We start from the raw sequence: 14,631 nt of genomic DNA, 5'->3' as shown, positions 1-14,631 counted from the left end.
CCACCCCAGCCTATTCTTAACTTACCTCTCTCCCTCTCTGCCGTGGTGGCGTGGGGCATGCCACCGCCCGAACTCATTCAATGCCCTTCAGAGCAGAAGCCAAGAAACACAGGCACACGCATGCACTCACACACACCCCTTAAGGGTGACCTGGGCAGACCAGAAGAGAGCCACTTCCTGCGCTGGCTCCCATAAATGCCTGCCTGAACGCGAGGGTTGGCCTGGGTGGGCGTCTTTGTATCTGGGGGTTTCCTTTGCCACGCAAACTGGACCAAGCACGAGGGGATGGGGGGGAAAAACAGATCTAATAGCTCCAACTCTGTTCAGGACAATAAAAAACAAGGAAACATTGAAATGATTAACGTAGCTCTCTACCGCCATCCTGGCCCTCCCTCCTTCCCGGCTCCCCAAGCATTCACCCCTCGCCTCTTCTTTTTCATACTCCCAGCTCCTGAATTATTCGAGTCCACAATCAGGCGGGAGCGTACAGTATAGACTCTCTCTGGGGCTGCCAAGAGCTTTGCAACAGGAAAGCGCGCGAGAGAGAGTTCTCACAATTGAACAGCGAGAAGAGCAAAGAGAAATTAACATCCAATTAGCGCCGTGTTTAACGAGGGAGACAGAGGCAGCCGTTGTTTTATTGCCCTGTTCTTTTCATTCGGATCTGACAGGCAGCAGGGAAGGCACCCCCAGTTGCAGTGACGTCATTTTTTTTTTTCCCCTTTTCCTCCTCCAAGTTTCTCAGAGGTGGATTGTCAAGTTGGCAGAGGAATTCAGTTACTTTGTTGCATTAAAAAACATCCTCCCCCCCCCAGAAAAAAAACAAAAGAAAAAGGCTTATTCCTTTGTTCTGGCAAAAATAAAATAGAAGGAAGATTTCTCGGTGGGCGCGTTTCTCTCTCTCTCTCTCTCGTTTTCCTCTTCTGAGACAGCTTTGCTCAGCTTGTAAAAGTTTGAGCCATGTGACACTCCACCCAGCCTTCTTTGGCAGCGTGACAAGAACCGCTTTGGTGTATCAAAGAGAACAGGCAGCTTTTAAGGAAGAAACTCAATTCAGAAAGATTAAAGAATTATGATGTTTTAATCAAGAGAGAGAGAGAGGTTCTTTGGGCGGGGGGGCAGGCCTAGGGGGTGCTTCTTCTTACATCTGGATCAACATGAGTGGCCTTCACAAAAGGCTGTCGGCGGCAGAATAGACTGCATAAGCATTGTGGGGGGGAGCGGCGAGGGGGAATTGAATCAGAAGTGGGAGAGACGTATTTAACAGTTTGAGGCTCATCATATTTCCCTCCTCCCCTCCAGGCCGCGGCAAAGAGGGGCGGGGGAGCGCTGCATTTGCAAGCCTTCGCAGTTGTCTGTGGACTCCTGCAGCACATCAGAAAATGCTCCCAGGACATTTTGCCTCCACAACGAGGCAGGAGCAGGGAAAACACAATCCCCATCACCGGGTACAGGTCTGGGGTGACTTCGCCATTCCCCTCCACCACATCCATGGCCCAGGGAGATGGAGCTGCCTTGGATTCTCTTCCATCTCCCAGCCACTGGCTTCCCCTCTACGGAGCAGCCTCATCTCCTGGTTTCACTGATGACAAAGACCTTTCACAGGGGCTGGTGCCCTGTTAGACCTTAAAGTCCTCAAAACACAGCACGTGGCCACCTGCGAGGCCGGCCTATTGAGGCTGCGCTCTGGCAGAAGAAGCAATGGGACTGGGTAAGCAAACACCTGGGCTGGAGTTACTTTTTTTCCCCCCAGGAGTTGCCCTCTAAAAACTAGCGTGGCGGCTCCGTTTCCTCCAACCGTTGTCTGAAAGACAGTAACCCTCTACAATGCCACCAGCTCCTGGTCTTGCGCACGTGCACCCAGTCTTCATTTAGTCCGGGCCTTCTTGACTAGGGGTCAGCGACCTTCCAGGAGCAGCGGGGTAGATTAACAGCTCGGTCCATAGGCAGAACCGGCTGCCACTGCCACTTCCTCTGCTGACTAATGCTGTGGCTGACTGTCACCGATTTCCCCTGCCTCCAAATCACCACCAATGTGCTTGTGACCCAGCTGCTGCTGCTGATACCCTCCACCACTGAACTGCCACTGACATCCTGGCTTTGCTAGCCAGATAAAATAGCTTGGCAAAGCATAGGTTCCTAACCCTTTTTTAGATGACTAGTCCCTTGAGTTGTTGCTCATGGCAGATCTCACTGTATTATATGACACTAGGCCCTGATCCCGCATGGGAGCTGTTGGAAGGTGAAGGTGCCCAGCAGCTTATAAAAGGGTGCCCGGAGTGGTGTGGAACCAGCCCCTTGGCTTGTAAGCACTGAGGTTTTCAGTGGAGAGCCCCAGTAGGGCAGGAGGCAGCCAGAGAGGTGACAACCAAGCCTCCTCTTATCACTGGACGTGATCAGGACCTAGCCAGCTGCCCTCGCACAGGATGGACATAGGAGGCACTAAGTCTTAGAGGCTGCAAACTAACACTTCAAGACTCTCTCAAAAGCCTCCCCAAACCATGCCAGGATCCTGAGGAAATTCAGATGCCAGCCTAACTCCGCAACGAGCAGTTAACTTGCCCTGCAGCACACTTGCCTCCGTCTTGCCAACATGCCACCAACACGTTACCCTACATCATGCTGCCATATTGGAGCCCACATACAGGTGTCTCTGGGGAGGCCTCTTCAAACTGTTCATTGACGCTTTACAATAATATTCCAAAGACGTAAACTGCAGCGCATCAAGGGTGTACGATACAGACCTGTGGAAAGCAGTTTGCCTGTTCTTAGCCTGGTGCCTTTGTGGATTTGAACACCAGCTGTCTGAGATGGCTGTGGTCACATTTTATTTATGAGATTTATATACTTCCCCCCCAACCCCTTTCCCCAAAAAAGCTCAGGGCATCTTACTATAAAAGAGAAAGTATCTTATAAAAGCAGGTAAAATATTAGATAAGATATAGAAGCAGATAGCAAGAATTCCCCAAGCAAACCTAACCTTGCTTGCTAAATACCTGCCCAAGCAGGAAAGTCTTTCAGCACTTCTGGAAGATGTCCGTGGTCGGGTCTGATGGCAGTTCCAGAGCAGAGGTGCTACTACCAAGAATGACCTCACAGATGCTTTTGCCAAATGAACCTGGCATACATGGCACTTGTGGGATGCTGTTCCTGACCTTAGGGGTTGAGATGAGACATAAGGAAGAAGACAGTCCCTTAGGTATGGAGGGCCCAGACCATTTAGAGCCTTACAGGTCACAATCAACACCTTGACTCAAGCCTGGAAAGCTACTGGGGAGCCAGTGCAGTCTCTGGAGCAGTGGAGTTATCTGCTCCCAGTGACCCATCCCTGTCAGAAGATGGGCCACCTCATTCTGCACCAGCTGGATAGTTACTGAGGGCAGCCCCAGATTGAGTGCATTGCAGTAATCTCATCTTGTGGTTATGAAAGCATGGATATGGTGGCAAGTCACTAGATGCAAGTTGGTGAGAGGTGCTCCTAGTCACTGCTGTCACTTGAAGATCCAGGTGTAGCAAAGGATCCAGGAGCACCTCAAGGCTGCAAACCTGAATGACAAGGAGAGGCTGAACCCTATCAATGATAAGTGTCCCCATTCCCTTTCCCCACCCATGTCATGAGGTCTGCCAACCACCATCACCTCCATCTTATCAAATGGATTCACTTGCATCCAATTCCCACCAGCAGAGAGGCACTGGGTAAGGACTGGAATTAGATGAGAAAGAGAGATAGAGCTGGGTGCCATCAGCATGCTGGGGGACCCCACAAGAAAGGTCCTGAGAGGACCCTCAGCCTTTGCGCATCACCACCATCTGGGACCTTCCTGCTAGGCCAGAGTGGAAGCCCGCAATCCCAGAAAGTGGCACAAGAAGCAAGGGGCAGCTCCCACTTTTATAAAGAAAATCATAGGGGTTCGGGTCACAAGCCAACGGGCCAAAGGAAGGGAACAGGAAAAAGGTAAAGAAACATCAGCACTGTGGTAACACACGCTCAGCACCTTAATTTCCCACCCCCACACACACCTCCACAGGAGTCCCCAAACAAGAGTTTAGCCCCTACAGTGCTCAAGTAGCAACCTGCAGCTGGCCCCAAGTCTTAGCCCAGCTCCTCCAGTCTACAGTCCTGGTCGACTGAGCCACTGAGATCTCCAGCTCCACTGCTCGCTCCTCTGTGCGGGGCTGACCAAGCTGCCTGTGCCTGCTGCTTTCTCTTCCCCTTACTCTAGCCTCAAGCTTCCTCTTCCTTTTTCCCTTGCCCCCCAACTCCTGGGGGTTTCTGGGAGTTGTAGTCCAAATTAACAGCTCATGGCTCTGTTCCACCTGCTATTATATGCATTACATTCACATTACAATCTAGTAAGAGTAGCAGGGCACAGTCTCCCCTGTTGATCTCCAAGCAAATATCATCGCCAGAGGCCAGTCCCTGTGCTATGCTCAGGACAAAATCAAGACTGACAGAGGTCCAGTAATCTAGTAACATTCAGATGCACCTGGGAGCCATTGGTTGACCACTTGTTCAATGACCTTCTGCAAAAAGGGGAGATTGGAGAAAGGACAACATCTGCAACCCTGCACTCCCAAAGAAAGGCACTGACAACTCCCACCAGCAATGGCACCAGTCTCCCCTGGCTGGGTTTTAAAAGCAGGATGGGCACAGAGCCATCTCCCCCCAAGCACATCCTCTGCATTAGTGAGTGACAACTGAAACCAGTCCCAAAAAAACGGATAAGACTGACCTTCCCCAAACTCAAACTCTGACTGCAGCTAAACTACCTGTCCTCAAGCTATCCTGGACACAGGGAAATTTTGTCTGCAAAGTAGGTGGCAGAATTGGACATGACTGTTTCCAGGCAGAGACAACCTGGGTTAACCAGGCCATGTGCTCTGACTACACACACTCTTGCAAATGAGGTTAGAACTCGGAAGACCCTAATTGGAAGAATAATTGTGTGCGATTCTGGCCACTTTGCCAGGATTGCCTTGACTTAAGTCAGCAGCTGAAGCAAGCTGAGGTAGATGCTAAACACTCTGGCCACCTCTCTCCCATTACTCAAACCATTTACTGCTCTATTTTCAGCTCTCCCCTTCACTCCTCTCTTTATTCTTACTCCAGGCTCTTGGTCTCCAAGCCCCAGCTACCCTGCCCACATCCAGCTGAGAATTATTCCCATCAGATACTGAATCACGACACCCTGACCTCCAGGATGAAGGGACCTGCCACCCCTCACTGAAACACAGCCATAGCTGCAAAAGGGACACAAGGCCTCATTCCATCCTCCCCATCTCTTCATTGGGGATTTTCTGTCCAGTGCTAGTGCCCTGAATGCTGCTAGCTTGTAACCCCTTTGGCATCCCCTTCCAGAGGAGCACAAGTCACTTTCAGGAGTTGCTGGAATCGTGTCCAGCAGAGCGAGTAGCCGCCCCTGATCTGCAGAGAGCTCTAGACCTGCCAGACAATGTCATTATTCTAGCAAATCCAGGGCTTCTGTCTCCGGTCCCTTTGAGCCTAAGGACATTTCCCCCCCTCACTGATAACTCAAACCCGTGCTGCCTTGGACCACTCCTTCCCGTTTCATCCCCTTCCCCAGAGCACACTGGCCCGAGTCTTATTACAGTGGAAGACAAACCCTCAGCCATCAGCTCTCACAAGCCAGTTGACCTGGCAAGGTGCTGCATCAAAATGCAGCCAAGTCTCCCAGGCAGGAACAATTAGCCTGGTGACTCCACACCCCCTTCCCTCCCCCCAGCAGCTCCTTCTGGCCTTGCCTATGTGCAGCTTGCTGCTGCTGAAGAACCAGAGCAAGGAAAGCAAACATCTTTATCAGCCTAGGGCAGGGCTGTCCAATATCTTGTCCCGTGGGTGACTGTGCTGGCATCCCCATGCCATACATAGGGTGCCTGGATCCCTACCTCTCCACGGTCATCTTCAACCCCCCAGGCCAGACCCCCCCCCGGGATGGGGGCAGAAGCAGAAGCCAGAAGAAGGGAGAGCTTGGACAGTGGTGGCAGCAGTAGCACCTGGCCTGGGAGCTGGTGGGCTGTTCAGGGGCCAGGTGAGGCCCGTGGGCCACCAATTTAATGGCCATGGTCTACTTTAGGGCATACTTTGTGGCCAACTCCCTGGGGACAGCAGTACCAACCCCATGGGACTGGGGGGGGGGAAATCAAGTGCTTCAACATGCACCCTCTTCCTTGTCGTTTCAGGTAGGCAGATTCCAGGATGCCGTCATAGCAAACAGACCCACACGGAGAGCTCTTCCTGCAGGGTCTCACCCAAGGCTGCCTGCAGGGGAGCACCCTCATGTGAGCAAATCTAAGGTTCTCTTGGCAGAAGTGGAGGCTGTTGTGGGGACCGAGACTCAGAAGTGGTTAAGAAGAAGCGGGGCTATGTGAGCATCACTGTCCCTCTAAATGGACAGGGAAGTAGTTAGCCCATAGCAAGAGGTCAGTTAACATGCTGTTATATTGTCTGTGGGACCCCGCCTCAACTTCCCTGCATTTCAAATGTCATAGTGTGCAGCAGTCTCCCATAGAGCGACACCTCAGTCGAGCAGAATCCCCAGTACTATGGGCCCGGCTCAGAGATGCTCACGGGAACATGCGGGTTTGCTGCACTCATTACAAACAATGACCTGCAACTTGACTACAGCAGCTCATGACCTCACATAATCACACCCATCCCTGCTGCAAAAGCACAGACCCCCTTGCGCTTGAGCTAACAGCATTGCAGTCAGTGGGTTGCAGTCTCCAATATACACACAGTCAGAACTGACTCCAGCGAGGGGGGCAGCAGTGCAGAGACACTGGCCAATTTGCAACAACCAACCCTTTCAGGTCAAGTGTGAGACTCAAAACAGCTCTCTATAAGGATCCATTTGTTAAAGGGGGGAAAGTTAACCTTGACCCAAGTTACACTTTCATGACCCCATCTGCAATCTCATCCACCAGGCCATTTTACAAACTTCTTCTTCCTGACAGCTGGGAGCTGATCAGCCCAAAGTCCTTTGGATAATCTCCCCTCAGCTCAAGGCATCCGATAACAGATGAATAGCAAGAGAAAGGGAGTGAACCACACCCTCCAGATTGCCATGTAAGAGGAGATAGAGTAAATATTTGAAGGCTGGCTCATTTCCTCACAAGATAGGAAAGAGACAGAAGCAAACCACCAAGGCATGGGTCCTTTCAGGTAACTCGTTTTCTGTGTTGAGGTCATAGTTCCATAGTTTCTAGGGTCGTAGGGGACCTGAACAGATCATCAAGTCCGACCCCCTGCCCTGGACAGGAATGAGCACTGGGATCATAATACCCCAGCCAGATAGCTATCCAACCTCCTCTTGAAGACCCCCAAGGGGGCTGAGGAACTCTGCTTTAAGACCTGTATAAAACAGAGATATCCCAATACTCTGGGGTAGCTCAGATCCCCCACTTTGGATAATGGCTGTGTCCCCAAGCAGTAGGTTAACCTATTTAGTTAACAAAAATCAAGTAAATAAAAATGGGTCTAATTAACCACAAGCTGCAGGGCTGCAGAACACTGGCTAGGAGTCCTGTGAGTAACAACGGTAGCACCATAAAACTTTTAACATTAACGGGTGTTAGTGAGGAACACAACAACGCATTTCAAATCAGAGACCGATTTCTTTTGCATTTAAGAGACGGTACCACAGAGGATTCAAGTAGCCATCCCATTTACTCTAGCAAATGGATTCAAATTTATCAATTTTATTTTGCTCAACCTCAACTCTCTATTATACATGTCCAATGGAGCAAGGCAATTGGTTGCAGAAAAGCTGAAAAGAAGAAAATCCGAGTTTACATCAGCAGTCACTCTTCTTTGGAAAAAGAGGGGATTGTCCTTAAATAAAGGACTGAGCAACTGGAAAGCTGGCAGAGTGGGGTTAAATAATAAATGAATGTATCACATTAAAGAAGCCCCAGGAGAAGCTGTTTTTTCACAGGTTTATTTCAGAGCACAGTTAAATCCACTTTGGAGATAACCTCTCACCGTTACAGAATACAAGCATGCATTTGTTGTCATTGTTAACATTAACCATTTCAAAGGGAAGATGGGGTGAAGGGCAAATAGGACCCCCAACATACTGGGAGCAAGGTCCTTGTTTGTAGCAGCTGCCACTGCCAAGGCCACAAAGCCTTCCCATTGCACATCTTTGGTCACACATAAAACTTACACTGTAGTCAGGTCTTGTAACAAGCCCATCTGCTCAAGAGAAGCCTTCATGTAATGACAGATCAGGATGGAGGCATCATGCATCGAAGATGCAGACTGTCCCAGTCATCTCATGAATCACTGCCAATTTCAAGAACCAAAGCCAACCGTGATGAAGCTTCCTCTGCTATCTTGGAAGCAAACCATGCAGGAAGTGCTGAGGGGCAGACCTCTCGCGCTTCAGTGCAACATTCCTAACTCACAACAATTGTTAGCGTGTTTGCTCGTGGTCCCAGAAAGCTCTTCTGGGCCCCATTAAAACAGGAAGATGGAACAATGCACATTTGGACCAGATGTAAAGGACTGCTCAGCAGAATAAGCAAGACAGAGACTGAAAAGGGGGAAACCTGCCCGTCCGTTGTCACAGCACAGAACATTGGGAAAACCTCCGTCTCGGGAGCTGCAGATAAACCCCACTCTGCAACCAGAGGGGAGCTCTGCTACACAAGGCCCCAGAACGCCACTACAGGCACCTTAGTGTTTGAAGTGCATAGAGACTTGGTGGACTTGATTGTCAAACATCCTCTCAATTCTTTGAGGCTTATTCCATTACTCTAGTTGGTACCTAAACAGACATTCCAAGTTGTGCCAGATTTGTTTTGTTGCCCATTAGCAAACTGAACTAATGTAAGCAATGCCATTCATCAGCACCACTGTAGTAAGGAGGTAAAGTTTCTCTCTAGTGTGCAAGTAGCAATGCTTGGCTTTGCCAGGAAGATACCACCAATTGCTGCCTGAGGTTGGTCTTGCTTGGCTTTGGGTCACCAGCATGACTGCAAAGCCAGTACAGTAGAAGCACATGTCAGACCAATGGTCCATCTAATCCAGTAACTAGCAGGCAATTACATGTCTAAAAAGTTTAATATCCAGCTGCAGTGAATTCCAGCAGTTATATTGTTAGTGCCCCCAATACAGAAAATTCCCAGAGTCAGACCATCTTTCTACACTCCTGCCTGCACAGCAGCGTTCTATATAATGGTGCATATCCCTGCTCTAAGTGCGAATACAAGCCCCATTGCTTCTATTGAGGGACTTCACTCATATCAATGTCAATGGCTACATCAATCTTGGCACTCCTCAACATCCCTTCACTTGATTTAATTAACTTACTCCCATCACAACACCCTCCCCCTCCCCACCGAAACATCTTGCTCCTTAGTGTTCACATGCCCTGACAGTGCGAATGTGGGCAATGGGACATTTTAAGCCACAGTGGAGCTGCAGCTTATGGCAGGCATTTGGCTGATGCAGTGTGCTCCAGAGGAAGTGGGACAGGAGATAAATTAGTGTTTACCTGGAAGCGGTCCATCAAAGGGAATCTGGTTTAAAAATGCTCTTCTCAGTCAGAGGCAGAGTACAGTTCAACTTCTCTGGCCCTGCTGATTCACCCTCGTGTCAAAACATAAAAAAAGATGCTTCAGCAGACCAGTCAGACAAGGGTTGTTCACCAAGGCAGAGGTTCAGGAATAAACTTTGTAGTGCTTTCCACTACCTTATTGCATCACTACTGGGCACCAAAGAAGGGTCAGGCTTGATGCGACCCACTCAGCAAGACAAACCCAGATGTTGCTGCTTTTCAATTTAGGCAACACATACTTGGATGACAAAGCAGCCTCTTGTCTCTACACTGGATCCCAGAGTTCCTCCAAGCTACTCCATTTAAATACCTGGGTTTTATCCACATTTAAACACTGTCCCTTCTGACTCAAGAACTACAGGCTGGGCCAGGGAGCCAAGACCCTTCTCTTCTCAATGGTAATGGTTGAATCAGCCATAGGGAAGGGAATCTGACCCGACTACACTTTAGAAGCTAGTTCTCAATGGGCCAATTCATTTCTGGTCTCGTCAGACAGGAGGAGGTTTGTTCTGGCACCTTGGACTTCAAATTTGAAAGAAAATATAGAGCTTTAAGGGTTTCCTTCTTTTTAAAAAAAAAAAAAAAAAAAAAAAGAGTCCATGTTTGTCCACTTCTCCCAGCCGAGGTCCTGAACTGAATGGAGGAGTTAGTCAATGGGGAAACTTGCTGCTGCAGACACTCTGCGGAAGAGCAGGCTGGAGCCTCGGAACAGCTGCCCCTACAGGAGAGCAAAGCAGAAGGTTTAGGGGGGGAAAAAAAAAGAGCCAGGGAGAAATGCAGTGATGTAGCCACCTGACCAGCTGCCCAGAAGCCTCAGTACTAGATGCCAACCATAGTGCCGTGCTCTGCAATCAGGAATAAGAAACCATGAGCGGAAGTCCTGTTCTTGTAGCAGAGATGGACTTGTACACACCAACTACAGCACCATCAGAGCGATCCCACAAAGCCAGAGATAAAGAAGGAGCCAAGTGTCAGCTTTTACCTACTAGGCTATAGACAAACATACCTTGCAACTGCTTTAAAAAAGCACCTCTAACTGCTGCTGCTCAGGCACAGGTGTCAGCTGTTAATGTATCACTACAAGAGGGCACAGACAAGTGAGCTAAATTACTGCAGCTTTAACCCCGTTTCATTTAGGGTTGAGTTTGCAACAGCTTTGCTATGCCTGCATAGCTCCAGAAGCATGCACACCTAAGTTACACAAATGGTCTGTATGGTATCACTTAACATTGCTACCAATTTAAACAGAACTACTGGTATTGTCTCTACCCCTTCCTCCCTGGCCAAGCAAATTCTAGTCAACAGGGGCAAGAGCAGCAGAAGCAGACATGAGCATACACATGCACATGTGTTCACCATGTACTTCAAATCCACAAAATGGGTACAGTCCTGGCATTCCTGCTATGCAACAACCTCATATGTAACAGTGACCCCATCCATGCCCCATTCTGGTCATGGATTTCCTTGCACCTCACAAGTGTGAGTCTGCAAGATTTGGTTTCCTTGTAGTTAACACCTAGCCCTTCCACAGATCTTCTATCCGAGGAGCTCAAAGCCTCACACCAGCCCCTTGGAAGCCAGATGAAGAATGCTTGAAACAGCTACTCAGATCTTTATGCAGCAGAAATTACCTTGTTTGGCCTGACTCAGGCAGGGCTGGGATCTCCCCTGCCACTAGAAACATCAAGCAATTTTGCTTTTACGTTTTAAGTGTGATCACTGCAGTTCAGTGATCTTCCAAAAGAGCTCTCCAGCAACCCAGTGCCTCCGAGCACCAAGCTGGGTACCGAGTCAATGCCGGCAGGAAGTGGAATCCTTCTGTCAAGGCCAGCACCATCTCCTGAAGCATGCATCTGTTCCTATCCTGTACTGAGTTCACCAAACCCTTCATAAACTGCAAGCTGGGAACTGAGTGCAAGCTGATCCTATATTGAAAGCTTTCAAAATTGCACTAGGAAAGCAAGCTCATGCCCTTGAGGTGATAAAGGGTCATAATGGTTTAGTGATGGAGGTACCACCCTGAGACTTGGGAGTCCTGGGTTCTTTTCAGCCTCCATCATAGGCTCCCCATGTGACCATGGACAAGCCTGTTAGGGCCAGTTCCAGCTCCATGATTAGCTGCCTAAGCATGAATCTATTTCAACCTACCGAGCCCCTAAAAACAAGTAATGGAAAACATGGCTGCATCCTCCTGCTCACTGGGTTGTGTGACTTAGCCTTAAGGCGAAGATGACAACAGGTTACAGAAACAGGCACACTGGTTTTTCTGCAGACTGCAGCAGGGTGGAACAAGATCACACTTAGGCACCAGAGCAGTAGAAAACACGCTAGCCCTTAGTTTCCCCATCTGTAAAATGGGAAAATCAACACTGTCCTACTTCATGGGAGCACAGTGAGGATATCTGAGGTGCTCAGATGCTGTGGAAGGGACACTGAAATATCACAGACTGGAAAAATTGAACAGGATAGACAAGACAGGCTGCTGGCACCTCAGGCCTTCTCAGATAATTCAGGGGAACCCTAACAGCCTCGACGTATTAGCTCTGCCAACTCCACACTGCCAGGGACATCCTCATCTACAGCACCTGGCCGCTAGCATGAGAAGTCAAGACGCCAGTGCCACCCTCACCTGAGCACTGAGGTGTCTCCAACAATGAATCCATGATGTAAACACAGGAGAGTAAGGAGGGAGGCCAGCACGTAACCTGTGGAGCGAAGAGCAACAATCAGGAAGGAGAATGTATAGAAGTCAGGTTAGACAGGGAGAATCAGACCTGAACGCAGTATTAGGTGTGAGCGAAACACTGTATTGTATTGTGACACTGTCAGCACCAAGCTAAAGGCCAAGTCACCAATAAATTATTTATAGCACAACCTACTGTGTAATTTAATCACAACTGAAGTGTACAGATATGGACAGTTACTTGGATACAATGACAACACAACACTATGAACCTCCATTATAAGCTCAGGAATCAGAGCAAGACATTCCAAAACATGCTCTTTCTAGGGAACTTTTCCCATCCCCCATTAAATTTCCCTAAAGCCTCAGGAGGTGGGGTGGATTGGGGGCTGAGAATGCAGGCTCAGTTGAAAAGCCTGTTCTCATGCCCCATCCTACTCACCACCCTTGTTCTGATTTTTTTCTATCCTCACTTACATCAGATCATCTTGTTGATGTTCTCTGTACCCCTTCTCTTTCCTGAGCTAGCATCCCCATGCCTTCTCTATAAATTTCCAAATCTAAGATCATAAGTTTCTTGTACTCTTTGAAACAAGAAATGCCTTTCACTTTACAAGGTGCCACGTAATTTCTGGTTCTATATGAAAAGGTTGCGATTATTACCGAAAAACTAATCAAGTGAGGAACCTTGCTATGAGTCTAAGAGAACACAAGACACTGGACCAAGACAGACATACCCACAATTGTTCACTGCCATGAGATCTCCCACTAGAAGGAAGGGATACGTCAGCATGCTCACGGCAATCTGAAAGCAAGAAGCACCAAACTGAGCCACTCCTGTCCACACATTAACTTGAAAAGCATCAAGAAAAACTTAAGGATGAGCAGAAATACGTCATGCAACAACAGCGCAGATTAGAAGCAACTGGCACACTTTAGAAGCATCTAGGAAGATTTGGGTGCTGTTAAAATATATATTAATAAGCAGTCCAGCAATTTTTAACCTCCTTCATGGAAAAGATTAATGTATCGCACCATTTCTTTAAACAGTGACTACCCCAAGTGATTTCTCCACAGAACAGCCTGGCTCCTTGCTTGTAGCCCCTCAAGAGCATGGCAGCAGAGCTGCGTTCTATATGTAGACACACACACACACTCCAATTAGATGTGTGTGAGGCCATTTTATTTTTATATTTGTGGCACAGTTGCAGAACAACCTCTCCCACAACAAGCCTGGCATTCGTACAGCCCTTTACTATAGCTTTCAAAGGACTTACTAACTTGGGTAAAACTTACTCCACTGCTCCCCACTAGCAAAGGGCAGGATGACAGATCACAGATCTGATTTTCAGGTGTAATGAACATGCCCTACTATGCTTGACACTTCTTCCAATAAATACATTAAAAATCAGGCCTTATGACTTGCCTAGGGTCAGGAAGATGGACAAACATGTACTCCACTGGAGTTTACATTAGTTTGGTACGCTGGTGTATATTAAACCAGGCTAGAAACAGGAAGACACACAGTTATCACAGGATAATAGGTTAATGAAGGGATGGATGAAGACAGACAAAACCTAAACTGGTGAAACTTACCCTAGTGCAGTCTTTCCCACTTCTTTTCAGGGGTCATTCCCCAACAGTTTAGGCTAATTTATCCCAACTCAGTGTGTGTGTAATTGGTTCATTTCCCTCCCAATGGTGTCATGCCAATTACACTGATGTAAACATGTCTTCCTGATCCATACCTTCAGAGACAAAGCCTCAAATAATTCCCCCAACTCTCACTCTTATGCTACAACAGGCCACTCTTATTACTGGGTTACTGACATCAATGAAAACCTGTAACATCTCATTGCCCAATATATAAAAAATACTAGCAATGTTCTATTTTGGACATTTGAGGAGATATTGTGATCTTAAAGTCTCAAGTGTGCTTATGCGGATCTGTAATGTTTGATGAAAGAGAACCCTGGTCCCAATCTTCAATCGTTTTGAATCAAGTGTGAGTCAACGGGATCTAGAATCGCTATGCATTTCTCAAGGTATAGTCCTTACACCAAAGACAACGCCTTTAGGAGCTTACCTCCAGTTACCCAGAAGTAGAAGGGCAGAACTACCCACGTATACAACACAACAGCAGCCATACACACGCACACGTGCATGCTTGCAGCCTCTCTTCCTGGGAACTGCAGTTCATGAGTTCTCATATCATAAAACTGAGGCTAGGAGAAGTGTAGTAACAATTGACCACCTACCCCCATCACAAACTTTGTGTAGCTCCGGATCACAGAGGCTTGGCTGAACTGCAAGGGAGAGGAAAGCATGAGGGGGTGAGGGGTGGGGGAAAAAAAAAAAAAAAAAAAA

The 14,631-nt window shown here is 48.2% G+C and overlaps 2 protein-coding genes across 2 annotated transcripts in view; both read right to left on the bottom strand.

Annotated features, from left to right (window-relative positions):
- The window catches only part of CACNA1S (calcium voltage-gated channel subunit alpha1 S), a 20,219-nt gene extending 19,838 nt beyond the window's left edge, over window positions 1-381 (bottom strand). Inside the window, exon 1 of the mRNA XM_019513723.1 lies at window positions 376-381. Within this exon, the coding sequence (XP_019369268.1) occupies window positions 376-381 (6 nt within the window). The remainder of the gene's footprint in view (window positions 1-375) is intronic.
- Window positions 382-10,166: 9,785 nt separating this feature from the next.
- The window catches only part of MTCH1 (mitochondrial carrier 1), a 22,585-nt gene continuing 18,120 nt past the window's right edge, over window positions 10,167-14,631 (bottom strand). Inside the window, exons 9-12 of the mRNA XM_019513789.1 lie at window positions 14,523-14,570; window positions 13,002-13,069; window positions 12,211-12,286; window positions 10,167-10,299 (exon numbers count right to left, since the gene is read on the bottom strand). Coding sequence (XP_019369334.1) covers window positions 10,228-10,299; window positions 12,211-12,286; window positions 13,002-13,069; window positions 14,523-14,570 — 264 coding nt within the window. The 3' untranslated portion in view covers window positions 10,167-10,227. The remainder of the gene's footprint in view (window positions 10,300-12,210; window positions 12,287-13,001; window positions 13,070-14,522; window positions 14,571-14,631) is intronic.

The sequence above is a fragment of the Gavialis gangeticus genome, unplaced genomic scaffold, assembly GCF_001723915.1.
Source record: "Gavialis gangeticus isolate Ggan-Ray unplaced genomic scaffold, GavGan_comp1, whole genome shotgun sequence".
Lineage (NCBI taxonomy): Eukaryota > Metazoa > Chordata > Crocodylia > Gavialidae > Gavialis > Gavialis gangeticus.
This window is presented reverse-complemented; position numbering and strand designations above follow the sequence as displayed.